Source organism: Nelusetta ayraudi, unplaced genomic scaffold (assembly GCF_046127955.1).
Source record: "Nelusetta ayraudi isolate G7.1 ecotype Tasmania unplaced genomic scaffold, CSIRO-AGI_Nayr_v1 ptg000005l, whole genome shotgun sequence".
Taxonomy (NCBI): domain Eukaryota; kingdom Metazoa; phylum Chordata; class Actinopteri; order Tetraodontiformes; family Monacanthidae; genus Nelusetta; species Nelusetta ayraudi.
The window spans coordinates 1,476,791-1,503,341 of NW_027466055.1; the positions used below are offsets into that span (position 1 = coordinate 1,476,791).

The 26,551-nt window shown below is 41.2% G+C and overlaps 3 protein-coding genes and 1 long non-coding RNA gene across 4 annotated transcripts; 1 reads left to right on the forward strand and 3 right to left on the reverse strand.

Moving 5' to 3' along the window:
• Window positions 1-195: 195 nt before the first annotated feature.
• On the reverse strand, window positions 196-6,092 carry ildr1a (immunoglobulin-like domain containing receptor 1a). Its single transcript, XM_076047842.1, has 9 exons — window positions 5,840-6,092; window positions 4,942-5,112; window positions 4,572-4,721; window positions 3,851-3,970; window positions 3,577-3,723; window positions 3,072-3,194; window positions 2,758-2,942; window positions 1,308-1,976; window positions 196-1,069 (listed from the first exon to the last, which is right to left on the reverse strand). The coding sequence occupies exons 1-9, from the start codon at window positions 5,883-5,885 to the stop codon at window positions 1,031-1,033; spliced, it is 1,650 nt and encodes a 549-aa protein (XP_075903957.1). The 5' UTR covers window positions 5,886-6,092; the 3' UTR covers window positions 196-1,030.
• A 1,193-nt stretch (window positions 6,093-7,285) lies between these two features.
• Window positions 7,286-14,233, reverse strand: LOC142902620 (long-chain fatty acid transport protein 2). Its single transcript, XM_076047856.1, has 10 exons — window positions 13,694-14,233; window positions 12,687-12,896; window positions 12,079-12,237; window positions 10,881-11,005; window positions 9,699-9,893; window positions 8,899-8,989; window positions 8,537-8,735; window positions 8,058-8,155; window positions 7,817-7,947; window positions 7,286-7,708 (listed from the first exon to the last, which is right to left on the reverse strand). Exons 1-10 carry the CDS (start codon window positions 14,199-14,201, stop codon window positions 7,532-7,534), a joined length of 1,893 nt encoding a protein of 630 aa, XP_075903971.1. The 5' UTR covers window positions 14,202-14,233; the 3' UTR covers window positions 7,286-7,531.
• A 2,256-nt stretch (window positions 14,234-16,489) lies between these two features.
• gatm (glycine amidinotransferase (L-arginine:glycine amidinotransferase)) lies at window positions 16,490-20,519 on the forward strand. The gene is made up of 9 exons (XM_076047869.1): window positions 16,490-16,699; window positions 17,605-17,823; window positions 17,907-18,102; window positions 18,398-18,588; window positions 18,685-18,822; window positions 19,002-19,166; window positions 19,410-19,473; window positions 19,561-19,677; window positions 19,757-20,519. Exons 1-9 carry the CDS (start codon window positions 16,505-16,507, stop codon window positions 19,867-19,869), a joined length of 1,398 nt encoding a protein of 465 aa, XP_075903984.1. The 5' UTR covers window positions 16,490-16,504; the 3' UTR covers window positions 19,870-20,519.
• On the reverse strand, window positions 20,511-26,123 carry LOC142902632 (uncharacterized). The gene is made up of 2 exons (XR_012929121.1): window positions 25,844-26,123; window positions 20,511-23,162 (listed from the first exon to the last, which is right to left on the reverse strand). It is a non-coding gene; the product is annotated as an uncharacterized LOC142902632 (long non-coding RNA).
• Window positions 26,124-26,551: the final 428 nt, after the last annotated feature.

Sequence of the window (26,551 nt, forward strand, 5' to 3'; positions counted from 1 at the left end):
GGCTACTAGAAAGTTATAGCAACTTCTAACACTGCTGTTTAGAGCTGGTCCAAAGGCAACAGAAGTTGGGCAATAAAACAAAAGCTAGAATTAGAAACAATTTTAAAAACACTATTAAAGAATAATCCCACACAATATCATTTATTATCCATTTCATGAAACAGTGTCTATACAAAAAATAACCTCAAAACCATTCATGTTGTTCATTAAAGTGAAAAAAAATCTTTTCATACAGGTGATTTTTATTTTTTGGGGAAAATGCAAATAAAATATATTATTGGTACACAATATGGACAACAAAGTTAAAGAAATAGTGAAAAAAAAACATGCTGATGATCATATGTTGGACATCAGCAGCTTATGCATTCAAACCGTGTACAATTAGAAGCACTAAGTGCAAAAAAAATTAAACCTATGAATAAAGGTTCATAAAAAACAAGTATCATCGTCATTGCAAGAGAGGCTATCCTTCAAATATTTCAGAAACAAAGGCACAATTTTCACAATATTTTCAGCACAAACATGAAAAAATACAAAAGTTCTGCTAAAACTTCATTTACAAGAGTCGCTTCATCTTTAATTGGCTTCAAACAGTTACTGGAAGATGTAACAGCATTTTTCTAACAGGTCCTGAGAGGTATTTACACATATTGAATAAACTTGGTAACAGAGCAATACTAAAGCATATGATAAATTATGACCTATTCCTGCAACTGAGTTAGAACGCTTGAGAGTAGAAACTTTTATCTGAAGACATCCTCATTAATTAAAACACCAAAATAAATATCTGTTGCCTATTTAGTAGCCAGAGTCAAAACTGGTTTCTATATTTTCTATCTGTAAATCTCACATTTTTTTTCAATCCTTCTTTCAGCAACTGACACTAAACGGCAACAGAGGTCATATAATCAAAAGCATGAGAATGGTGGCATATAGAAGTTTACCAGTAGCCAAACAACAGGGCTTCCAGTTCTAGCGCCGTGCATGTTGACAGAAACTGACGTCACGGGGCGTTTTACAGCTGGAAGGCTCAGATGACAATGCTGGTGCCACTGCGAGAACTCTTGTCCTGAGAAAGACATACTAACTTTAGATTTATTTCACTAAAAAGCAGTCAGGCGCATACTTTTCAGGTAGGTAGGTAGGCAGCCATGACAGAGAGAGACAGAGAGAGAGAGACAGACACAGAGAGAAAAAAAGACAGACAGGAATACAGACAGATAGACAACATGGAGTTTCACTTTGTTTACACCTGCTATAAGAACCTTAGGTTGTAGGTGCGATTACTAAAGTAGTGTGTGTCTTACGGAGTAGCGTTCATTCCTCCGAGTCCCCGGTTTCTGGCCAGGTTCATATTCAGAGTAGCTGGGAGGTTTTTCTACCCAGCCTCCTCCTCCTCCTCTTCTTCCTCCACCTCCACCTCCACCCCTTCTGCTGCTGTCTTCATCATCCGAGCTCCATGATCCACCTTGGGAGCGAGAGTAGTTTCCCCTGGACCTGCTGTCAAATAGGTCGTCTCTGGAACGGGAGCGGGGGCGGTCCAGGGGCCCCCGCTGGCTGTGTGCATCTAATGAGTCCTGGCTGTAACTCCGGGGAACACCTCTAGACCGGCTGGGTGAAGGATAACGCCTGGCTGCCGCACCTCGTGGGTCATGACGGCCAAAGCCACTGCGGCTGCTCTCGCTCGAGCTGGGGGGACGAGTTTTGGGTGCAGGAGGTGGAATTCTACCAGGGTTCTGTTCCCTTATAGGTGGAAGTGTGATGACGCGACGCTCGGTTAGGCCATCGTCAAGAGCAGAGATCATGCTGGGTGGTCCGGGGGAAAATGGAACAGCATTCATCATGTGCTGGGGAGGTGGTGGGATCCCTTGCATGTAGTTCAGTGGAGGTGGCATCAGCTGCATGTGGGGGGGTGGCATCTGCTGCATGTGGGGGGGTGGCATCTGCTGCATGTGGGGCGGTGGAGGTGGCTGGGACTGAAAAAGATCACAGGAGAAGAGAGAAAAATAAATACTTCAACAGCCCTCAGACAAAAGATGATGCATCATTTCAGAGCAGTGCAATGCAATTTCATAGATCAGACCAACACGTCCATTAATCCATTGGCCAGTTGCCAAATGTTATCTGTTGCATGGTGAAAGTACTTTCAGTGCATTTTTTGTAGCACGCTCTTTAAAATGAAACAATTCATTACTGTCGGACTGATGTTGGTGCATTTCTAAACGGTATGTAAAACACAGAAGGAGGATAGGACTAATCAGCAATACAATATATTTCACTTAAGATGTTATTTGTATTTTGAAGTCGCAACTGTCCAAAATGAGTTTGTTTCAAATATCAACGGTGCATATGTTAATCAAGTGTTAGGAAATCATCAAAATATTAAGTCAGAAATGTTTGTTTCTTTATTGCACAATGTGGTGGGTAATGTTTTATTCATCATCTGTTATAAAATGATGCAAAAATAGTAACTAGTATTTTTAGAATTTTCTTTCAGCCAGAGTGAATGGTTCTCGTCAAACATAATCGTTTCTATGGCTGGACTAGAAAACACCAAATCAAATAATTGGCAGTAATTCAACTATAAAATTTACTGTAGAAGGGTTCAGTTGCCCCAACTTAACCCTTCTACATTAAGATGACCTGCATGACTGAGAACCTTCACAGGAATAAAATTAGCTCCATTATTCAAACACACGTAGAATGAAATCCAGACGAAAACAACACGCAGTGTTAGACACATGAACGGTTACATACCTGAAGTAGAGGACTGGCCATGTCCATGCCCCTCACCTGGCTCTCCAGGTAATTGAGCATCTGATTGGTGTTGGCAGGGGTGTGGTTGCCATGGCCACTGCTTGGGGGGGGCATGCTATAGGCTGAAGACTGAGGAGGGGGGAGTGGCATGGGCTTTAGTGGGATGCTTTTGCCTGAAGCTGATCCTGCAGAGAGAGAGAGAGAGAGAGAGAGAGAGAGAGACGTTCATAAAAAGGCTCACACTGAAGGTGTGAAAGTCAGTATGAGCGGCACTGACTCAGTCGCATGATGTATGCATGTGTATCAGTGTGCACCTGAGTAAAGCAGTGGGTTCATCTGGGAGGAGGCATGACTCATTGGGCCATAGATTGGCTGTCCTCCTGCCCAGGGTGCCATGGCCCTCTGAGCTTCCTTCATCATTCGATGCTGCATCACAGCTGCAAGAGGAGGACAGCAAAGTTCACATGTCAGAATTGAAGACAACTGTTTTTTTTCAGCCGTTTGTTTTCAGATGCAATGCAGTAGAACAATGAAGCAACGGTCGCAGCAAATCTTGAAAAACATATTTTGATATGAAATAAACAGCAAGTTCGTTCCATCTTCCTGCAAGTTGGCTCGCACGTGGGATTTCTTTCTTCCATTGTAAAAACACTTTAAAAAAAAAACCTCAATTTCATCCGACTACTAACGATGTTATTGTAGGTGAAACTACAAAATGCAGAACACAGAATACTTTGTTTCACATAACTTATTAACATGAAGACCATCCAAAAGCATCCCTTATGTAGGTCAGCTCCAGCAGGTGCTTATCCACTCTACCTTTTTCAGGACAGCAGCATTTCTCTGGGCAGCAAGGACATCGAACATAGCAGCAGCAAGCCTGAGGGCAGCATTGGCAGCAGCAGATACATAAGAGGAGGATAAGGAGGAGCGCCCCAATAACGATGAACAGCACTGTCAACCAGTCTGAGGCAGGGGAAGAAGAGAGACATTAATTCGCTGGAGCTAAATGTGGGTGAAAGTTAACACACAATTGTGATAGAAATGCAGCAACATAAACATAATGCAATGTGTTATTCCTCAGGTTTCTTACGGTAAACAATAAGTTTCACTTCTTTGTCCGAGTCTCCAGAGGTGTCTCCCGGAGCATCAACAGCACAAAAGTAGACCCCGTTGTCCCACCACATCACCTCATTGATCACCAGGTCTGCCTCTATGCACACAACACAAATGAGAAACTGTTAAAGGTTTTAAATAATTACACTGACTGCAGACTTATGAAACAAACTTTTTCTGTTTTTTCTTTTTTTTTTTTTTTGGTTTGTTTGAATAGCTGACGTGAGGAAAGTGACTCAAAAATGTTTGAGTAGGCCCTCAACATAACACAGAGAAATGGGCCATGAAAAACATGTGTAAACCATATATTTTATAATGAATATGAATGTCTGATGATTTTATAATGAATATGAATGGCTTAGCTACAGCTATGATGTTTTTCATGTCATGTCAAGTCAGGTCAAATAACTAACTAGATCTTTTATTAGATTTATACACATCTTTTGTTTGATTACAACCAAAAGTCAGATTGATCTACCACACATAAATATTTTGTCTTTATCTTCTGCACTGACTATGTCAATACATTGCCTTGAAATCTCAAGGGGAGATATTAGAAATAATATCAACACAATGCTGTCATCACAAATGGGCAAAAAAAAAATTAGGATTGCAGTTAGACATGATCATGATGAAGTTTATTTGTCATAACTAATCAAAACTGGGCAGTATTCTAAATTATGATTTTATGAACTCACTATTTTGGATGGTGATCTTGCGCTCACGGTACTCGGCTCCAAGTATCGGCTCATTGCTTCCTCTCTTCTGAACCACAGTGCGCACTGTCCGTTGACGGTCTGGGCAGTCATTCGAAGGGTCTTGGCCCAACTGTAACGCAGACTGGTACGCTGCAAAGAGCAGAGGCAGAGTAAACCACAATCTTTAGTCCCACTGATAACCTTCTGCTAAGGTTCCTTTACTTTGTATTCAATGTATTCCAGGGCTAAACCTACAACAAAACTCTTGTGCAAAATGCATCAATGTGTTTAAGTCAGAGTCCATAAATATTTATGGTTAATTGGTTTTAATATTTTCAGGAAGTGGTACACCTGGTTACCATACACATACCAGTAGAGTAGTACTCCAGAACAGGGTCCTTGCAGAAGGACTTGAACCTCCAGGTGACCAGAACATCCTGGAGGTTTGCAGAGGTGGAGAAGTCACACCGGAGAATGACTGAACCAAACAGTGGGACGCTGCGCTCCTGCTGTGGAACAATCACCTGGATACACACCGACACTAAGGGAAGACAAAAAAGATAAGATCAGCCAGGGTATTCTCTTAAAAAACAAACAAACAAACAAACAAAAAAACAACGCAGGTGTCTTTTAACTAAATTGTACACATAAACAGTAAGCAGGAAAGAAATGTGTGAGGGACTCTGGTAGACTCTGGCTGTCGCAGGTGAGGAGCATTTCAAAGTGACAAAACCGGAAAAACAGGTAACTGACAGAGACAGGAAACAGTTTACTATGAAACCAAAGACACCAAACACTGAAAGCTGGAATGAAACCAGTTAGGTGGACATGTCCCCAAATGTGGAAAGGTGTGTCTTTAATATAAAAATAAATGAGGAGTATACAAACTAGAGACCGACAAGCTTATCAGGGGGTGGGGGGGCAAACGTCTAATTCCAACGAATGGAATTTGGCCCAGTGTCCCAGTACTGACAGAATGTAAATAACTACATGGAGTGGGGAAAGGCAAGACGACAATTGTTATAGTCTTGGGAGTCCATTCACTAGGAGTGTTGCAGTCCTGGCACAGGTTTTGAGGCCTACAAACAGCCCCCCAAAAAAGATGCGGCAAACAACAAACAATGGTGTCATGTGACCGAAACCGTTTCAGTTTTACGACCGACTCTCTGTACTAATTTTGATTGATTTATTTATTTTAAAAATTGAATTGTAAACCTTCCAACATCAGCAAGATACTTAACATATCAAAGTGGCTATTTCAACATTACCTTGGAGAATGGAGAGCAGGAGTGTCGCGGCAGGAAGTCCCCGCATGCTGACGGAAGGCTGCGGTTCCAAAGCTCCGGCAGCGATTATTTTTGCTCGAGAATCAAACTATGTCAGACGATGAATTGCGGCAGGAATATCTCAACCAATAACGTCCTGTCTTCGAGCGCCAGGCCTTAAATTCAAACGCTCATGGTGGCGTTCCGAGCTTTGGTGTCGACTCGCTCAGAGCCGATTCTTCACTCATCTCTAACCACACCCCGAAACAGGTGAACCCATCACCGGCGGTGACGTAGGCAGGTGTCGAGCCACCATTCCGCCGATGCTCAGGCAGCATGTCAATCATGCCGGTCAAACAACAGCTCTCTCAACCGACGCACAACCGATTCCACCAATTCAGCATTTCACGGCATCAATGCGACAAACATTCATTTTATCGTGTCATCTTCGTTCTGACAATTTGTGAAACGCTAAAATAGTAATTAAGATGACATTTGTAGTAGGTGTACTTGACACGCATGCAAGGAGATCAGAAAAAGTGTGTTTGGTTTGTAAAAAGCTGTGATCTTCCCGTGTTTCACACTCTTCTGCTCGTACTTCCAGTTGTTGTTGTTACCCATACTTGACCACAACCGGTAGTCTGGAAAGAGCCTCCTAGTGGCGCAGTTGAGTAAGTACTACTCATAGAATGCAACAATTGATATTTAATCATATAACAATTAAAAAACGTGTTGTTGTTGTTGTTGTTGTTGTTTTTAGAATACAGCTGTATTCTTGAAATCAGTGACATAAACGACAGCTGATTTCATTTTGCCTATAATTTCAGACTTCCCTCTGAAATCAATAGGTTGCAAAAGACTAACAGTCACTACCCGCAAACACCACTAGAGGGTCGTGTGGTTGGTGTGGGAATTAAAAAAAAAAAAAAAGAAAGAAAAAATAGAGGAAAAACGTCACTTGGCTCCATCAATCAGTAGGTGGCGACAACGTACCATAGCAGATGTGCTATGGTACGCCCCCCCCCCCCCCCCCACACACACACACACAATATGCAATATGAATAACGGTTGGTAAGGCACACATTTATTACCAATGACTTCTTTCAATGTTCCAAGTTATTATCGTTGTATTGTACTCTGTGTAAAGAGTGTTTACAATTTAATGAGACATTTCCATTATCATATCACATCATTAGATTCAAGGTTTTTCATCAACACAAACAGCAACATGTATGTATGAAGAAAGGTATGGATAAGTCCTCACAAAACAACAGCTGCACTACTGGTTTAAAAAGAGAACAAAAGGCTATAAACATCTTGTCCTTCTAACAAGGCTCAGTTACATAAAATTAAAAAGCACAGTTTGCATTTTACGAGCACTTTTTGTATTTTGTAAGAAAGTTATTAATATGTACAACTGAGGCAAACAAGAGCTGTATGTAAACACATTAGAAAACTAATTATTATGCTTTGCTGTTGTTAATTTTTCACAGTTCTGCAGCATTTGAGTTATTGCTTAAGGCTATTCTATTTTGACTTGAGGTAAATAAACTTTTCTCATTAATGAGGTGTCTTTCTCTCTCTCTCTCTCTCTAAATGTAATAATATATGTAATACAAGTTTTTAAAAAATTTTTTTGCAGAAAATGTATTTTTCAAACTTTCAAAGTAGCTTGCATTTTTACTTAATATTGACTTAGAGTTTGAGGTTTCCTGATACGATGTGATCGTAGATCTGAGGCGCCATAGGAATGTAGCTCTTCTCATGATCGTCAAGGATGTAAAGACGATCCTGGATACGTGTTGGGTCAAAAGCCTCCTCCACCAACTTTGCCTTCATTTGCTTGAAAGTCCCTGTCACCTCCATAGCATTCTAAGAGAGAGAAAAATACAAATAGTCAAAAAAAAAAAAAAAAAAAAAAAGAAGTCAAAATGCCATCCTTTGGGGTGAGTTGCACCGTGTATTTATGAGATCAGTTACCTGTATCCTTATGAAGCGGGGTCGGGCGTATGAGGGCAGGTAGCTCAGGACGTGGTTATATATTTTACCTCCATTGAAACAAGCCCCTTCTTTCACAGTGACTGCTGCCATCCCTATCCGCCCCTCGTGGCCTGCATTGCCACGCAAAAGTAATTGATAAATTTAAAATCCATAATTAAATGATGAGCAGGACGTGATGACAAAATGTCTCTGTAAATTTTACAGAGCAGTGACACATTACCTGGAACTTTGACTCCGTAAACGTTGGCTTCTTTGAGACACTCGCTGATTGTCAGGATGTCAGACACCTCTGTTGTTGCCACATTCTCTCCTTTCCACCTGTAAGAAAAAAGTGATTCACTGATTTAGTTTGTTTAGTTATTTGCGGGATAAACATGCGTAAAATGAGAGCAGTTAAATCTTAAATCTGTAAATCCTAATCTTAAAAAAGTAAAAACGCTACTAGGTTACAGCCTATAAAAACCTTATTTGTGTGTCCTGTGTGACCCTAACCCAATAGATTAGCAGAGAAAACATATTTTGTCATCCTTGTAGTGAGCTTTCTTCTCTTTAAACACACCGTCTAACCCAAAAGTGTATCTTGAGAAACCACAACGAGGGGAAGTGGACTATACAGTCAGAATAAAAAAATGTGCCTGATTTAAAGAATAAGACCATTACTTTTCCACTTGTTGTTAGACTTGTTGTTAAATTCCATACCTGAATGTGTCACCTACACGATCCTGAAAGTAAATGAAGTTGTCGTTATCAATTCTCATCAGGTCGCCACTGTTGAAGTAAAGATCTCCTTTTTTGAAAACATCACGAAGCCTCTTCCTCTCGGTTTGTGTCTCATTTTGGGCGTAGCCGACAAAAGGGGCAACGTCTGTGATCTTCGACACCAACAGTCCCGTCTCACCTTAAAGAAAGTGACAAGGTATGTTGCTGCTCTCTGTGAACTGAGCTGTCGCACAGCGAGGATCTTATCCTGCGTTGATGTGTATTCGCTACAAGGTTCAATTTGAAGAACACGGGTGCAAATGAATGATTTGTTTCACATGAACACAAGCAGAATTTCTCACCTTTGGGTGTCTCCACACAAAGTCCATTAGCATTACGACGTGGTTCGTCACGCTCGGTATCATACTGAATCAAAGTATATGGAAACAGTCTCTGCAAAGAAGTAACAACCATGTTTTTATTTTAATCAGTAAAGCTGCCAGTCACAACAATCTACTCACTTTGTTTTTTAATCTCCCTTGTATTTGTTGAATCAGCTGTTGATCAAAGTGTTTCATATTATCTCTGCTCAGTAAAACATTTGTCTCCATGTGGAGCCAGTTTACAAAGTTCAACATTTGACCATCCCTGCTGTTCCTGTGGACTCTTGCCAACTGCTGCCTCTCTGTCTAAGGGCTGACTGCAGTCACATCTGAAGCACCTGGGCCCAGTGCTCTGAAGGTCCTATGAAAGTCAGCTACATACAATTCAATATGCCACCATCCCAGGGGAAAATGACTATTGGCAAAATCTTTGCTCTTGCAGTTTCTTGAGTCTGGTTCAAGGGTGAATGCTGTCATAGTTTTCAAACAAAATTAGCTTGCAGTACAAATTCTGGATGTATCAGAGATTTGGGATGACCGTCTCACAATGTCATCACTGCCACGACAAATGTCAACTAACTGGCCGACAGAAATGGGGCTCAAAATATTTTAAAATGTTTTGGTTCACGTAAATCTGTCTGTCAACACACTGTAAATCAAGTCCACTGGAAACAGGATCCTTATTTCCTTTGAGGCCACAAAGGCCATGCTCAAACTGGTTTCCTACACTTTACATGCAATGCAAAACTACAACATTAAAATGTTTGTATTGTTCTTACCCGATGAAAAAAGTTCACTCGTCCAATAGCTCCAATTTTTCCTGCATAGTTGATAAATCCCACATTTCCCTCCGTCGAGGCATAAAACTCCCGAATGTCCATATCTCCAAAGCGATTGAGGAACTCCCTCCATATTTCTGCTCGCAGACCATTCCCAATGGCCAGCCTTACTTTATGATCCCTGTCATTGTCTCTCTGCATTGAAACAAAGACATGAAATAAAAGGAGGTCATCAAAAACCAATAGAAAAATTACAAATTAAGAAGGAAAACACAAAATAGTTTGAAAAGGTTGTTTTTTGTTGTTTTTTTTTACAAAAATATTAACTCTTTTATCAACAATGACATGTTCAGTGTGATTTCTTATAAAGTATGTCCGGTCCATATGTATGAATTTAATACATTAGAAACCAGGAGATAGTACCCTAAAATACTTTGTGACCTAAAAATGCTTTTAACCCAATAAAAATTCTAATATTGTTGACTGTGTGTCAACGGCACCTTGTAGTGGCATGTTAGTCTTAGGAGAATTGACTGCCAGGGCACCTGATATGGTCCTCCAAAGTAAAGGCCACCATCTATTCCTAGAGGTGACCAGATACAGAAAAACCACCTCCTCCTAATGCTGCGAGGTCACTCAGTAAATTGAGACAGCACTTCATGTGATGCAAGTAGATACTCTGAATGGCCATACAAGCAGGAATAGTGTTTACATCGGGCCATATCCAAATACACGTTACAGACACTGTACAGGCATGTCATCATTTATAATGCTATATTTATGACTTTAGTGCTTGAAGTGCAAATAAATCCACGAGGTTCCACGCTGCTCTACCATCTGCAGAGAATGACGAACACCACTGGAACTCGATAGTCAAGATTTAACGATTTCTATTTTAGCAGGCCAGCTGTGCTGCACCGCAGGATTAAACAGTACAGGGGCGGAAGATGTGAGTGCAGTACTGGAAAAGGTCAAAGCATATCTTAAATGTTGAATGCTGCAGTTATATATACAAAACAGTTTATGCTCAAAAATGGCAAACAAATCATAAAAGAGCTCAGATGTTGCTAAACCATTTAAAAAAAATTGCTGCCACAATGTTGACGAATCTGCTGAATTGAGAGGAATCAGACCCAAATGTGTATTCGCCATTGTGTAGAACTGCATGCAGAGAAAATTTACCTTTGGTGTACTACAGAGATAGCGCATCACCTCACCAATGTACTGGACAATGGTCACATTGTTTTTCCTGCAATCATCCCAAAACTGAGAGGCTGAAAACTTCCTTTTCAGAAAAATAGTTGAACCTAGAAAACATTTTAAAAAAGTGAGTCACTGGGTCATCAATCTATTATTAACTTATTATCTAATAACAATGAGATGATTATGAAAATTAACAAGAACTTTCATAACATAACAAGGAAGTTATCTTGTTCTTTGCCCATTATAAAGTTATCTTGTTCTTTGAACACAGGACCCCAACTTTATAGAACTGAACTCTAGTAACAGAGGAAACGTTGACCTACATAAAACTAAAGCAGAGAGAAAATGGGCGTAATCTGATTTAACCAGCTCTGTTGGGATTACTGGTTTACTCTGACAAAAGATTCTTTGAGATGTGTGGAAAGAAGTCCAGCATCAGCCTCACCTCCCACGTAACAGAGCTGAAGAACTTTCATGTTGTCATTTCGTGCATTGTTTAATAACGTTCGAGGAGCATGTCATGACAAATAGGGAATCTGGTTTTCATAGGTCAACATTTCACTGTGGTGGAAGCCCTGGTAGCCCTTCATACGGCTCAGGACCCATGAAGTAGCTCTCAGTGCCAAAACGGTTGGTGACCCCTGCTGTAGATCATTCATTTGAGTAGGAAATGCAAATAAGATCGCTGAGCAAATCTTTCTTCTGGCAAAAAAAATGCAATTTTAACTATTTGATTCGGTCCCCAGGAGGCTCCTCTGCTCCACATAGATCAAATAAATCTGTGTGTGGATCACACAATGAAAATGAAATTGAACGCTGTGAAGTACATGAATAAGTGTCACTATTTTGACTTTTGTGACCGTCTAAGTAATGATAATATAAATATAATTAATTTGCCTTAATAATGTTCATTAAGCCTATTGATTAAATAAAGCCGTACACCAGTGTAGCAAGCTGTTCTGCCTAAAAGCCGCCATGTTCACAATTGCAAGGAAACGTCACTGTGCATCATTTACAACAAGACAGTGCAAGTGCAGAGAGAATGCAACCACTACCATTTTACCATTGATAGGACAGAATTTCACTTTGGGAGGAAGGAAAATCCCCCCATCTGAAACTGAATGGCTTTTAGAGTTAAAGCCAGACATGCCACAACAAAGCAATCAAGTCATTTTACCTGTCTCAATGGAGCCAATGAAGCCTATAATGAAACCAGCTGTGTGGTATAGAGGCAGGTTGACGTAAATGACATCATTGGCTGTGACACCGTTTGATGACAAAACGACCAGAGCCGTTAGGAGGCGATTCTGGTTGACTACAGCTGCTTTAGGGAGGCCTGAAAGCAACAAAACGCAAGTCATAATCATGTTACGCAAGACCTGAAGAAGAAAAATCAACAATACATTGTACCAGGTACCTGTGGTGGATTTTTTTTACCTTTCTTTGATACAGACATGGGTTTTTCTCCTACCTATGATGCTGTCCGTGACACACCTTTATTAGCTGGTGTTATTGATGCGAGACCAACCTGTTTTGACAGCTTGTTCCCAGATTTAATTATCTGTTCACCTTTTTAGGACGCTACTCCAGCTTTGTGAGAGCAAGTACACTCCCTCGACCTGATAAAGGCGTTTCGCACACGCCACAAAGTGACATTTTTAAGAGGAAGGTGGAAGCCACCGGCGAAGCATGTCAAACATATAAAAGGTAGGAGAAAAACTATTTCTGTATGAACAAAAGATAGGAATCCATTAAAAACCAAAGAAAATCAATTGATCTAGTTACCTGTGGTTCCAGAGGTGTAGATGTAAACGGCAGGACTTTTAAATGTGATGTGTGACCTGAGGGTTCGAGGAAGTGGAAAGTCAGACGCCTCATCCACCTTTTTGGAGAAGCTGTCTATTCCAGGGGTGTCACAGTGTTCAGCCATCAGGAGCACGGTGACATCCTGCTCAATTAATGAGGGAAGGACATCTTCCACAGCTTCCTTTAGCTCTGCAAAGGGTCATTATTAAAGTTTTAGATTGAACAACATATTTACCTTGACACTGAAAACGGTGTTGATCACGAAACGTAATTTGTATTTTGGATTTAATTAACATTATTTTCTTGTATGTGAGAAAGCTATGCGTATGAAATACACTTTTTTTTGTTTGTTTGTTTGTTTCAGTGTTGCTTTTGAAAATCATCTGCAATTAATGCAGGAGTTTTAGCTTCCTGCTAAAAGTTAGTCCTACTAGTCACACGCTTGGAGCAGGACGAAAACAAGGCAGCTGGGAGGTCCCAGAGGGAAGAACAAGCGTCTGACTGGGGTTGTTGTCACTGGAACTGCCACAGTGACAACAAACAATTACACTGGAGGCGGTATCAAGGCAACGTGATTCTACTTGTCATCTCAGTGATGAGTGGAGCATGCACAGAATGCATACGCTGATTAAAACCAAGTTCTCCGGATACACGGCAGGAGCAATCAGAATATGATCGAATCATCCCGGTCATTCATGAAAAATCACATTTCTGTAATTAGAGTAGTTGGAAGACTCTGATTGTAACAAGAGTAAAGCAATACCCTAGTTATCTAAAGTGCAGGTAAACAGAGTGACGCGTCAACGCCCTCTGTGACATCACCAAGGGCTGTTAGAGGCCTGTTTCAGCACACACTTCAAGTGTGAAATAAGTAATGGGTGGGTTTTAGCTCTTGACGGATTAACATGAAATCCAAGTGTTTAATGAGACATGAACATGAATCACATCAGTCAATCGTTCTATGCCCCTTATAAAAGTGCACAAACCTGAGGCGGCTATCAGCACGTTGGCCTTGCAGCAGTTGAAGCAGTGCAGCAAAGACTTGGAGCGGATGTTGTGATTGAGCAGAGACACCGGAGAACCGAGCTTAGCCAAGGCCAGCCAGGTGAATATGAAGGCGGGCTCATTCCCCATGAAGAGAGCCACGGTGTCTCCAGCCCGGTAGCCCGGCTGCGAGCGCAGCGCGTTTGCGATCTGATTGCTCCTTCTGTCGGCGTGTTCGTACGTGTGGCGCTCGTTCCCGAACACGAGGAACAACCTGTGTGGATTGGCGGCGGTCTGCTCCAAGAAACGGTCAAGCACAAAGAAGAGAGGTCGCCTCCGCCGCCTCGACACGAACGTCACCAAAATTCGCAGCAGCTCCGTGCAGTAAACAACATCCTTCCACAGATGGGGGCAGAACCACTTAATGGCCAAGGGAATGATGAGGATAGTTGCAAGAGTGATCGATAGTAAATACATCGTGTTTTGAGCGAAGCTATCGGCGCCTGTCATTCAGGGGGGGAAAACGGGGGAAAAAAACAAGAGCCCCCCCCACCCCCCGACTTAAGAGTATGGAGTAAAGGAATTTGTTCAGTGGGGTGGGGCAATTTCTCAAGACGTAAATTCACTTTTTCAATGTAAGGAAGGCTTCTAAGGTTGCACCGTAGTACGGGAGTTTGCAAACTTTTGTTTCGAAGATTCACAATGTTAAACCGGATGCAATTACTTCGAATTAAGTGAAATAATTTGAGGAATAAAACGTGTTTCTTCGGCGCTTCGGAGCTGCAAAAATGAGAGGAATCCAGAAATTTGCACACACGTTTTCTCGTGTGGCAGAGTCTGCAGGTCCCAACCTCATAGTGTGCATCAATACTTCCCATTAAAGGCTCCAATAGCGTTTGGTTCAATCTCATTCAATCAAAAACGAATAATTCAGTATTGTTTATTGACTTTGTCGGTGAGGAAACTGATGTGACTGATTATGTGTCGGTATACTTCACCAGAACATCATAAAAAAAATAACGAGGATAAAGACGCTACGTTAGTTTTTCTTAACTCTCCAAAACAAACAAACAAACATACGAACCAATAAAATAAAATAAAATAAAATAAAATAAATAAATAAATAAAATAAAAGTCAGTTTGAACATGCGTCCACCGTTGCAGAAGAAACAGGCCATTTGCTCATCCTCTGCTGCGCTGACGTCTTCCTAATATAATCCCCACTGACGACACTTTACCCAGCTCACATGACGCCTCCTAGTGACAGACTTTGACTTTGTGCCACACCAAATCACATTCGCTCGCTGGTCTGACTAGGAGCATGTGTGTGTGTGTGTGTGTGTGTGTGTGTGTGTGTGTGTGTGTGTGTGCAAGACTGCGGTTCTGGTCAAATCCGTCCTGGTCGTGCATCCCTCGACCTTTTGTTTTTCGCGACAGCTCCCTGTAACTCCGTCCCATAAGCATAAATCAAACCAAACTGTAAACTGAAGGGAACTTGTTTGAAAAAAAAAAAAAAGAAAAAAAGAAGAAGTAGCGTTTGGGTGGCACACAGCAGTTTTACAGCCATCCAGTAGGTGTCACTGTCTCAATTTAAAATGAGCCTGGACGGCTGATCAGGCTGCTTTTCGGCTTATCCCGTTCCCGCCACGTACATTTCGCTTTATAAATGACAATACAAAATACATAGTGTTGTTAAGTTATGTTATGCTATGTTTTCAGTTTTGTTTTTGTTTTTTGTTTTTTGTTTTTTAAATCTGTACATGAAAGGAGGAACTACGTCCTTTACGTGTCGTGTTATTTTTCGTGACTTGGTTCCTGTGAAGTAAAACCAATACTTTTAACGTTAAACGTAAAGACTCCCAGGCTGTGTTCACGACATCGTCCACTAGATGACGCTGCAACACTTGCGTGCATATTAAAAGAGTCGCTTGGCAGTTTTGTCAAACGTGATTTTAAACCACAAAAATCAAGGACGCTTTAATACGCCCGCGGTGAGAACAGCGTCTTGCTCTTGCTTACAAAAATTGTACCGATTCCGCAATTTCGACGTGGCCCGCGAAAACTCACGGCAGCTGCAGATGTCATCAGTGCATCCCAGTCTATCACAAGCTGAGGTCAATGAGGTCTTTGGGTTACGAAACCACTATGAGATCAATCAGCTCTATCGTGTGCTCCTATCAGCGCCTTTTCAAAGTGCACCCTGTGTCCTATGTCACTCTTCAGCTGCGCTGTACTTACTATTAACCACGTTAAATTTGTAGAGGACCAGTAGAGTGGGTTACAAAAATACTTTGAGAGGTATCTTGAGGTAATATGGGGCGCCAGGTATGCAGTGCTTGTTTGGTTTAGTGCTGTTTCATCAGTAGTTTGTGGTGCAAAGCAAAAGTCATCAGGACGAGAATCATGGCACTTTGTGTTTTTTCGTTCTGTTTTTGTTTTCTGTGTGTTTGTTTGTTTGTTTGGGGGGGGGGGGGGCTGTTTTTTATTTACTAAACTGTGTGTTCGTTGTACGGCAATATAAAGATGCTTATCATTGGTTTATCAATGACTTAAGCCCCCCAAAAAAGTTAATTGTCAGTCGTTTGACATTTTAATTCAACGAATAAAATATCCGTTCGTGTGCGTCAACGCAAGTCAAATGAGGTGAAACGCGTCGCCAGCACGTCGGAATTATCCGACTTTTCTGGGTGCAGGAGCGACAACTCTCTGTTTGACGTTTAAGAGCCAGTTGATAAGAATTTGCTGGCGTCAGGGATTGTGTTTCAGAAATGCTTTTTCTAAAGTCACGTTGCTCCCCGACTTGGGGGCGACCAATGGTTGTGGAAGGCACGCAGACGCGCTTCTATAAAGGCGAGGCGTCCAGGACGGTCAGCACTACTGAGAGGCGGATCCTGCGCTGCTGTTTGAATTCACTGACGCACTCACCATTACATCGGACAATGCTGCGAGTCAGGTGTCTGAGAGGAGGTAGCAGAGGGGCCGAGGCTGCCCATCTGATCGGAGCCATGGTTGGTAACACGGTGGTTTCATATTTTCCTCTTTTTTTGGTCTTTTTTGGTCTTTTTTTCTTTTTTTTTCCTTCTTTTTTTTAAATGGCAAAAGGTATTTAACGGGATAGAGGTTGGGCGCACAGCACATGTCAATGCACAAGAATAAAGATGCTTAAAATGTTGTTCAGCATGCTTCACCAGAGCTGCATCCTAAGCTCGAGATAGTTTTTTTGATTTGATTGGTCACTTTTGATTTGCTATTTTTAGTCACGCAGTTGCAGTGGGAAAGTGGGGGGGAGAAGCAGCCTAATCAGAAAGAGAGTTTTCAGTTTAAAAAAAAAAAAAGGAAAAAAAAAATCACGGATTGGGTGGGAAAACTTTTTATCGAGGCTGATTACAGTCAACTTGGCGTGAGAAAGAACTCTGTCCTCTCCTCGTGCTCCCATGAGTGACAGCAAGCAGCTGTTTGGCACAGGTGCGCTCTCAAACTCAGTGACACTTGCGCTGCAGCCGAGCCAACGGGGGCAACAATATCTTTCGAGATAACGTCTTAATTAAACGTGGACTTTGCTCGAAACCATCTGTCGGCATTTCTTGTCATAGCTACATGGCTTAATCAGCCGACTTCTGGCCGTCAATCTGTGTGCATTGAATGGATTGCCTTTGTCAACTATTAGAAACAAAATTGTTTATTTTAACCATATGGGGTTTTTTTTTTGTTATTGTTTTTAAAATCTCTCCAGGAGTTTTTTTGTTTTGTTTTTAAGCAATTTAATATACTATATACATATAATAGTATATAATATTACTGGAAACCAAAGACAATGACTGTACTATTAAGTATTGTATATATCTACTGTATATCTGTATATGGATATACAAACATGTACAGTATATTCTAAATGTCTCTCTCCCCTCCCCAGCTTGGCCGGGCGGTGACTGGGTGGGCGCAGAGGGCCCTCCAGAGCACCTCGTCTGCAGCTGCTGCACAGTCGCAGCGCGCACTCGAGAATGACCATGTTACTGAGCCCGTGGAGCAGGAGTGTCCCGTGTGCAGCTACAATGAATGGGACCCTCTTGAGGAGGTGATTGTGGGTCGTGCAGAAAATGCCCACGTGCCTCCTTTCACTCCAGAAGTGAAAGTAAGTATAATAGCAATTGTGTCTGCAACAAATTACTGTCACCCGATTGTATTCATTTCATTTTGTTGACAACCACTGCGCAGGCCAACACATATGACAAGTACTGGACCTTCTACCAACAACATGGGGGGAAACCTTTTCCCGCGGACCACTTGAAAAAGGCTGTTGCTGAGATTGAAGAAATGTGCAATATTCTGCATCATGAGGGCGTCACAGTGAGGAGGCCAGAACCAATTGACTGGTCCCTGGAGTACAAGACTCCAGATTTTACTTCATCAGGTAAAAAGGCCTGTGTAAATAATACATTTACATACCATCTATATAGTCTGTTATTAGCACACGTTGTCAAGTTATGTGTTTATTAATGTGTGTACCTGACCAAAGTAATAATAGTAACACAAATTATGAAACAAACAAGATTGTCAGCAAAGAACAGTATTCTCTGCCATACTTTTCCATGGACAATTTTTTTTTTGAGGAATACCTTTTTTGAATAAAATAACATAGAATTTTAATTTGCAAGTACTAGGCACTACAAATGCTCAATCATCATATATTGATCAATTTCTTGCAGGCATGTATGCTGCTATGCCAAGAGACATCCTTTTGGTTGTGGGCAATGAGATTATTGAGGCTCCAATGGCCTGGAGGTCTCGCTTTTTTGAGTACCGAGCCTACAGACCATTGATCAAGGAGTACTTCAGGAAAGGTGCTAAGTGGACTACTGCCCCCAAGCCCACCATGTCTGATGAGTTGTATGATCAGGTAAGGTTCAGTACCATGAGATTAAAATGTCAATGGTGAGTGATCACACAATTCTACAAGAATCTATATGATAATGATGTGGGTTTTTTTTTTTAGCACTACCCCATGCGTACGGTGGAGGACAGACACATACTGGCCGCCCAAGGAAAGTTTGTGACTACAGAGTACGAGCCCTGTTTTGATGCTGCTGATTTCATGCGAGCTGGGAAGGATATCTTTGTCCAGAGGAGTCAGGTACAAAGAATCTCCAACTTGTGTGCCCAGCTCAGCTTGCAACATGCAATATGGAGAATGCCCATTATATGTTTAAAATTGTTCTGTGTCTCAGTCAACAATATTGGCATTGTAGTCATATTAGTGCAAAGACTGTTAAAGCAAATTTTCCACCCTGTCATGCATCACTGTTTTTACAGGTTACAAATTACATGGGAATAGAATGGATGCGTCGCCACCTGGGCCCAGACTACAACATCCACATTATCTCATTTAAGGACCCTAACCCTATGCACATTGATGCCACTTTTAATATCATCGGACCAGGACTGGTGCTGTCAAACCCTGATCGCCCATGTCACCAGGTGCAAGAATGTCTACACTCACAAATTATCTTAAATGTTAGAAATGGTGGTCACTCTGCAGTGGTCACTGTAAAACAACAGCGTATGAAAACTGATCAGTCATAGTATTTCTGTATCCTGTTCCAATATGCTGTTTTTGATGTCAGAGTAGCACTTGCCTCTTTGCATTGGGTTGCATTTAGTGTCAGAGCTTACCTCACGTTAACCACTGTAACAATCTTTGCTCTTTGGTTTTCCTGCCAGATTGAAATGTTCAAAAAGGCTGGTTGGACAATTATGAAACCACCAACACCATTGATTTCTGATGGTCAGTCCTAGATTTTTATAATTTTTATTTCATACAAATACTGCACGTACAGTACAGTGGTCTTCATCACTGTCTTATGTTTTGTAGACCACCCACTGTGGATGTCCTCTAAATGGCTGTCCATGAATGTCCTGATGTTGGATGACAAGCGTGTTATGGTGGAGGCCAACGAAAGCAGCATTCAAAAAATGTTTGAGAGTCTTGGTAAGGTCATACATCACAGTGGTCGTATGCAATTGTGGGTCATTTCAAATTGTTCATGCTCATGTTTCTCTTTTAACAGGTATTCAGACCATAAAGGTGAATATTCGCCATGCCAATTCCCTCGGTGGCGGCTTCCACTGCTGGACAACTGATGTCCGTCGCCGTGGTACCTTGCAGTCCTACTTCCACTAGCCATGCCAGCCAAAGGCAGTTTTTATTGAGGTTTCAAGATTTAAGCCTCAGTCCTGAATTTTAATGCAAGTGTTATTGCCAAAATCACATTATCGTGCAGTGATCATGCATGTTAACAAAATGAAGAGTTTAGCTTTGTGATGCAATAGTTTTTTGGCAGTTTTAAAGTAGTGAACACATTTTAAAAGAGTTTTTTTTTTTTGGTCTAAGGAGAAGACACAGCATGCTCAAATTCTGATATAGATATTTATCATTGTGAAAATATAGGGAAGAAGGGGAACATTTGGAGTGATGCTTTCTCTATAAAACAAGGTGATAACAGTGTCTAATGACATCTAACACCAAAGTTCTTTCTGGACTGAGTCTTAATGTCCCATTGGAAAGAATTGTTGCGTCTGCAAACAGCTTTGTTCAGATATTTGGCTATACTTACATGCAACAAGTGAACACTGGTTAGCAATCTCAATACTAACTGCATTTCTGGCCTGGCTACTGTGAAGATTATAGTTAGTCATAACTCTGAGGACAACTGGTACAATTTGGTATGTTAAAATCACACAATATAGGGCACAGGGGGAAAGAGGGAACTTCCTCAATAAAAGTAAATTATGTTTTTCCAAAATGCTTTTTTTATTTTAAAAAAAAATATATAATAAAATTGTTACTTAGGTCACTGAACACTATTAAGTGCGTATCATATCATGTTATATTATTGAAATATAGATATTTTTTTTCCATATGTTATATTGGATTTCCCACAAAAAATGTTTTGTATTTACTATTAAGTATGCGGTTCACATCAAATATTGTATACCTTTTGCCTCTGTTATTTTCTACCTTTGCAAAACTGGGCCAGTTGTATTCTTCTACTGTCTTTCTTAGTGTATTGCTGCTTTGGGGTGTGCAATTGTAAGTATATGCATGAGGAAAGCTTGATGGTATAGTATATCCTGGGATAAAATAGGTTTGCCTCCTAAAGTCTTAATGGGTGTTTCTTTTAAAACACTCTATTCAATGGATATTATGGCTTAGTAAGAAATGAAAAGTGATCTTTTATATTATGCTGCTGTATTAAATTTAATTAAATAAAAGTGCTATGTGAAATTATGGATTTCTTTATTGTGTGTTTTTAAAATCTAATTTGTGTGTGATGATTTGAGATGATGCATATGTGGGAAAACACCAAATTATTGCATTTCTTCTGTTGATGCACTCAACATACATGAAACATTCCCCTTGACGCAGTAACACAGACACACACACTCGCACTTAAACAGCAACACAACATAATACATAATTCTCCCGACCAGATTTTCCTCATGATTCCTCGCAGCTCTGGTGGCAGCACCCAGCTTCCCCCGGACGCCACAGTATGAACACAATGAAATAACAACAATTCACTGGCTGTGGCCTAAGCAAACCATTTCACACTGCGTGCCTGCTTGCATGTAACCAAATGTCTCAAGTGGGATTGCTGCAAATGCCATTGTCGTGACAGACGACTTCACGTGGCTGTTTTATGTTGTTCTGGAGGCTGAATCCGCACTCTGCTGCCATGCTGGAGACTGGAATTACAAGCGCTACTTCAGCCAAATTTTTGAAATCAGTCCTTGATGAATGTCCTTAGCTCCTCTTTGTCCCCTGAAATGAATGCCCTCTTCTTCCTCCTTCCAGGGGTCACCCAAGGTTTATTGTTTGGGAAAAACTGTCCCTTTTTGGATGGCACAGTGTTTTCCACGCAGAACTTAAAACACAATCAATGATGCAGTGGGTCAGACTGTTGACGTCCTCCCCATGTGAGTTGCAATGTCCCAGTCTGTTTACACAAAGCAGCCCCCCAGCTGTTCACACTCCTCATCCAACCCGATCTTTACAGCCTTTTTCTGCTGGTGTCACACACCGGGGGTTAAACAGGCTACAGACAGACAAGGTTGTGGTCTGAGTGGCCGAGAGGGGGCAGTGGTGTGGATTATCTACAAATTGCTTTGCAGCAAGAGTGCTTTGATGAAGGAATTCTTTGGGTGGTCTTCATAGGGGGGTGAAGTTGGAGTTGTTGGGTAGTTTTCTGGCTTCAGGACACTGCTGTTTAATCAAACACAGCACGGCTTCTCTCAGTTTCACAAACTGGCTGGGTGTAAGACGTCTGCTCGGCAGGATTTTTATTTCAGGAAAAGTAGGCATGTGAGTATGACAAAACAGTAAAAGTTCTCTAGCAAGGTTCTCTCCACCCTCGGTGGCAGCAGGAAGCTGCTTTAATGCCTCCTTCAAGTCAGTCATGGCCCACAGACGGAAAAAAACAGTATAGGACCTTGGGCTCCTCCCACCTGGACCATCAGTGCTGAAGGAGCAGCTTCTTCATCTCGTGTCTCACCATAATCACTCATACTTTGTTGTATTTGACGTACGTGTTGCTCCACCAGTGCCTGTTGTAAACTGGTTATTCATTGTCCTCCTTCTTTCCCCTCCTCCTTTAAAGTCTGTTTTACAACAGCCATTTGCACGGCTGCCTGCAACCTCTGAGGGATGCTGGCTGCTCCTGCGTAGGCCTGGAGAGACTGCTGCTGATTCAAAGACAGTCTGTTGGTTTGAGGACTGTGTCTGTACCTGCTGTTGAAGCAGTGGCATTGGTGCCTGCACTGGCCGTTTCGCTGATGGCGGATGAGCAACAGGTGTGGGAAGAGCTGTTTCTTCAGCTGGTTGCCCCAAAGTTGCAGATGTAGAGGGTGCTGGTGATGGTAGCGGATGAGGCTGATAGGAAGAAAGATCAAGGTCCACTTTTGTGGGAGCTACGGTAGAACTGCTTGGAAACTCTGAGCAGAGGCATTACCACCATGACCAAACAGTGGTCTTGTATAAGGTGGGGTTGCTTGTATGTGTGTGTGCTCTCTGCAGAGCTGAGAGTTTCAGCTCCCCTCATCTGTCTTATCTCCCTATTCTCCACTTCCTTTTTCCACATTTCCAGAATTTCATCTATTTCTTCCATTAGTTGTGTAATCCCAATTCTAACCTCTTTGCTTTGGTCAGCAAACATTCTTGCATTTCTTTCTTTTAATTTATTTTCCAAATCATTCACGTTTATTACCTAAAATAACATATTTTTTTTTAGGAAACCCAAATTCGTCATGCCAGTATTATAGCCACTACAAGATTACAGCTATCAACACAGTTGCTGGTGTCCACGTCTTGATGTGTATTGGGAAGGTGGCTCTATGTTAAAGCACAAGGTGGTTCTGTTTTCACACAGATGTGAAAACAGATGGTGTGATGCCGCAAAGTACTGCCTTCATTGGGTTCTGTGTGAACAACAAAGTTGGGTTGGTGGACCTGCAGGTGCAGCCGTGATACATCTCTTAGGCACCCACTGCGTATGAAAAGGACCAGAGAAGTTCTCTGGCAAGAAAGACAGCGTAAAACAGACTACAGTACTGTGTGTAATAGATGTAGGGGAACGTAAATGACCAATTTCCATTCAGCTGGGTTGGGGAATGCCTTGGCTAAGGTAATGTACCCTTGAGGGGATACAGAAACAACTCCTCACCACCATTTATACATTTCAAAGGAAGAGGGAGAGCCCTTCAGAGCGAACAATGTGATAGTGGCGAGAACAATCAGTGGGAAGAAAGCTCAAGCAGATCCAGACTCTGGGGGAGGACCATTTGCTTTCAACAAATGGGGTGAAATTGATATTATTTGTTTTTTTTCAATACTATACTGTATGTGCATTTATTGTACTTGGAGTATTTATCAGGGTGATATTAAACGTCACAATGAAAAATGTGTTAAGAGAAGCTGAAACGATGTTGAAAGAGATGAGGTGAGTTGTGCTGAAACTGTGTGACGTGAAAGTGCCGTATCTGACGTTTGAACCAAGAGGTGTGAGGCCTAAAGGGATGTGATAGTCCAGACACCCAACTTCCCCAGGCATCATGAGAGACAACCATCTGAGGGTAAATGCAAGAGAGGCCCTGGTTGACTGGATACCACCAGAAAACCCCTTGTCAGGGTCACCATCCCCCACTCACTGGCTCAAAGGAGACCTGGGGCAAAAGCCAAGCTAACCCCCGCAACTGGGGGAACAGTTCCAAACTACCAAACCCTTCCCCCACTGTGGAACCAGCCAACTATACATGGGTGTCAATTATGAATGGTCTAATTGGATTATTGTTGCCCAAATAGAGTGGAATTCAACTAGTCGGTTTTTAAAAGAAGTAGAAATACTATCCATGGACATATGATCTGTATAAATAGTTTTCATTTTGTTTCATTTTTGAATTTTCAATTCTCCTGCACTCATTGTGGCGGGAGGTGCTGGAACCTGTCCCAGCTGTCTTCAGTTTAACGCAGGGCCACGTGGAAAGACAAACAACCATTCACAAGCGCATTCACGCCGATGACAATTTAGAGTTCCCAATTTGCCTTCCCAATTTATATTTTGAGGGATTTCTTGGAAACGGGAGTAAGCTGTAGCACCCCGGGGCGTGCAGAGACAGACACCGGGAGAAAATTTGGAATGGGAATCAACCAGCACCAGAAACATCTTGTCTAAAAATGGACCCGCTTATCCACATGGAGTTGAGTCCAGGGATTCTCTGGCCATTCCCAGGGATGTAAGTGTACTTTCGAGGCGGACATAACATTTTGTTGACATGCATTAAACTAGTTTATTTCCCTCTCAACATCTTGATCCATTTGTGGCCACCAGACGTAAGACCAGGCCAATCCCTTCATTGAAGAAATCCCTGGATGAAGCAGCAACGTTAACAGCATTTTCTTTCCTTTCTGAGGAGCAATGACAAGAACGAAACCACAGAACACATCCATCTTGCACATCGAGTTGTGAGCGTTGTGTGACAAATGACAATAATGCATTTCATAAAATCGTATATAGTGATTCAAAACTGCTCAGAACTTCTTATATCTGAGAATGTGCGATAATTCCAACAATCCACCTCAAAACATCAAGCAAACACTTAGTAGTAATGGGTGCTTCCATGCTAGACATGCACTTTAAGCATGTCATCACGGTATTATACACAAGAGATCTCTCTCACTTTTTTTTTTTCCTGTATGCAATATGAATTCATAAACTATATGAACTACAGGTGTTCATTCAGTTAAATATTCCAGAATGTTGTGGGTAACATTTCACAACTTTCCAGCAGCCTTTTTTTATGTTAAACAGACTTTATGTTGTTTAAACAATGTTTGAAAAAGATATTTTGTTATAGAATATGATGCACATAACTAAGTGATAACAATATAATAACTTTTTTTTTTTTTTTAACCCAGGTACAGTTGAAACATATCAATCCTTGAAACACAGGTGAGAGGACAGATAAATCACACAGATGTGTGAAACTGGAACCTGTTACGTTCACATGTGGTGAGGCCCCACTTTTAACACGTTCAGTGTAACACCTTCATGTCTGCAAACATTAACCAGGTTCAGCGTAGCACAAGGAATATTGCGTCATTTACACTTATAATTATGTAAACCACAATACTCCATTGCATGCTGAAGTCTGAACTTCTCTTTCAGCTGAAGATAATGTGTTGATGTCCAGGTTAATTTAAAAAAAACGTGTGTGTGTGTTTTTGAGAAATATAAAAATGTGTTTAACTAATGTGATTAACAATATAATCTCTCCGTATTTTCCTCCATTTTTGTGAAATAATGGTCCAGTTAGAGGGCAGTGTCATTGATGTGTCAATTTAATTTTAAAGTGTTATCACACTAGATGTTATTTCTACTTTGCATGATGATTTAAGGCTGACAGCACAGTTTCTCATCTGCAATTTGATCCCAACAAATCTAAAATTGTTACTAAACTGTTGGAGAAAATAATAACAAATCAACATCAAGTTGTGGTCTCCTCCAGTCTGCTTTCATCTGGTGATTATTATTAATAACAGAGATTGTTTTCATTTATCTTATTCAATAAATGAAATGCATACAAAAAAAAAAATACTTTACCTTTATGACAGTGTGAGTGGCCAGTAGGTGAACACTATCAGGGTCCAGCTGTGACTCTGAAGAGGTCTTTGGCTCCCACTTGCACTGATAAGACACAATCAGATTTTGATTAAAGTCAACTTTGCGTCAGCACAGGTACACTTTCAGCCAAGTTGCTAAATGTCTGTCCTGCTCCTTTGTCGTCTTGCCTGTTTGCACAGCTGCCCAATTGTGCAACACTGCAGCTTTATCAATTGTCTTTTAACGGAAACATTGATTCAGGTCTTGCGATGATCACACTTAAATTCTAGATGACAATAACGGTCATCCTCTTGGTAACCCCATACAAAGTAACAACTTCATAATATTGTGTAAACATATTCAAATCTCTGCAAGCTGAAATTTTAGGCAGGCATCAATGGGTTACAAAGAGTAATACTGGGCATTCTAAATACAGATTGTTAGTCACAGAAAACAACATAAAAGTTCTCACTTGACATTTTATCAAAAGATATTATGAGAAATACCAATGGTTGCAGGTCACCAATATTTCATGAGAGGAAATGGGACCTAAGTACAACATATTCACGTTTCTTTTTACTTAAAGTTAAATCTGAAAGGTTACGCTTTGCTGCCGCCAAGTGGTACTTAATTGAAATAACACTGAGCACAAACTGGAGATAACACTTCCCATGACCAATATTCAGGCCAAAAATGTCCATGTCTGTC

Bases quoted from the DNA above. Each gene is read 5' to 3' on its own strand.
- LOC142902620 (XM_076047856.1), bottom strand. From the start codon at position 14,201: ATGACAGGCGCCGATAGCTTCGCTCAAAACACGATGTATTTACTATCG. The intron at 11,006-12,078 runs GTAAAATGACTT...AATGTTTTCTAG, and splicing joins CATTGGCTCCATTGAGACAG to GTTCAACTATTTTTCTGAAA. The intron at 7,948-8,057 runs GTAATGTGTCAC...GTGGCAATGCAG, and splicing joins TTACGGAGTCAAAGTTCCAG to GCCACGAGGGGCGGATAGGG.
- ildr1a (XM_076047842.1), bottom strand. From the start codon at position 5,885: ATGCGGGGACTTCCTGCCGCGACACTCCTGCTCTCCATTCTCCAAG. The intron at 3,971-4,571 runs GTGAGTTCATAA...TTGTGTGCATAG, and splicing joins CAAGATCACCATCCAAAATA to AGGCAGACCTGGTGATCAAT. The intron at 3,724-3,850 runs GTAAGAAACCTG...CCCCTGCCTCAG, and splicing joins AGTGAAACTTATTGTTTACC to ACTGGTTGACAGTGCTGTTC.
- gatm (XM_076047869.1), top strand. From the start codon at position 16,505: ATGGTTGTGGAAGGCACGCAGACGCGCTTCTATAAAGGCGAGGCGTCC. The intron at 17,824-17,906 runs GTAAGTATAATA...ACCACTGCGCAG, and splicing joins CTTTCACTCCAGAAGTGAAA to GCCAACACATATGACAAGTA. The intron at 19,167-19,409 runs GTGCAAGAATGT...TTTTCCTGCCAG, and splicing joins CTGATCGCCCATGTCACCAG to ATTGAAATGTTCAAAAAGGC.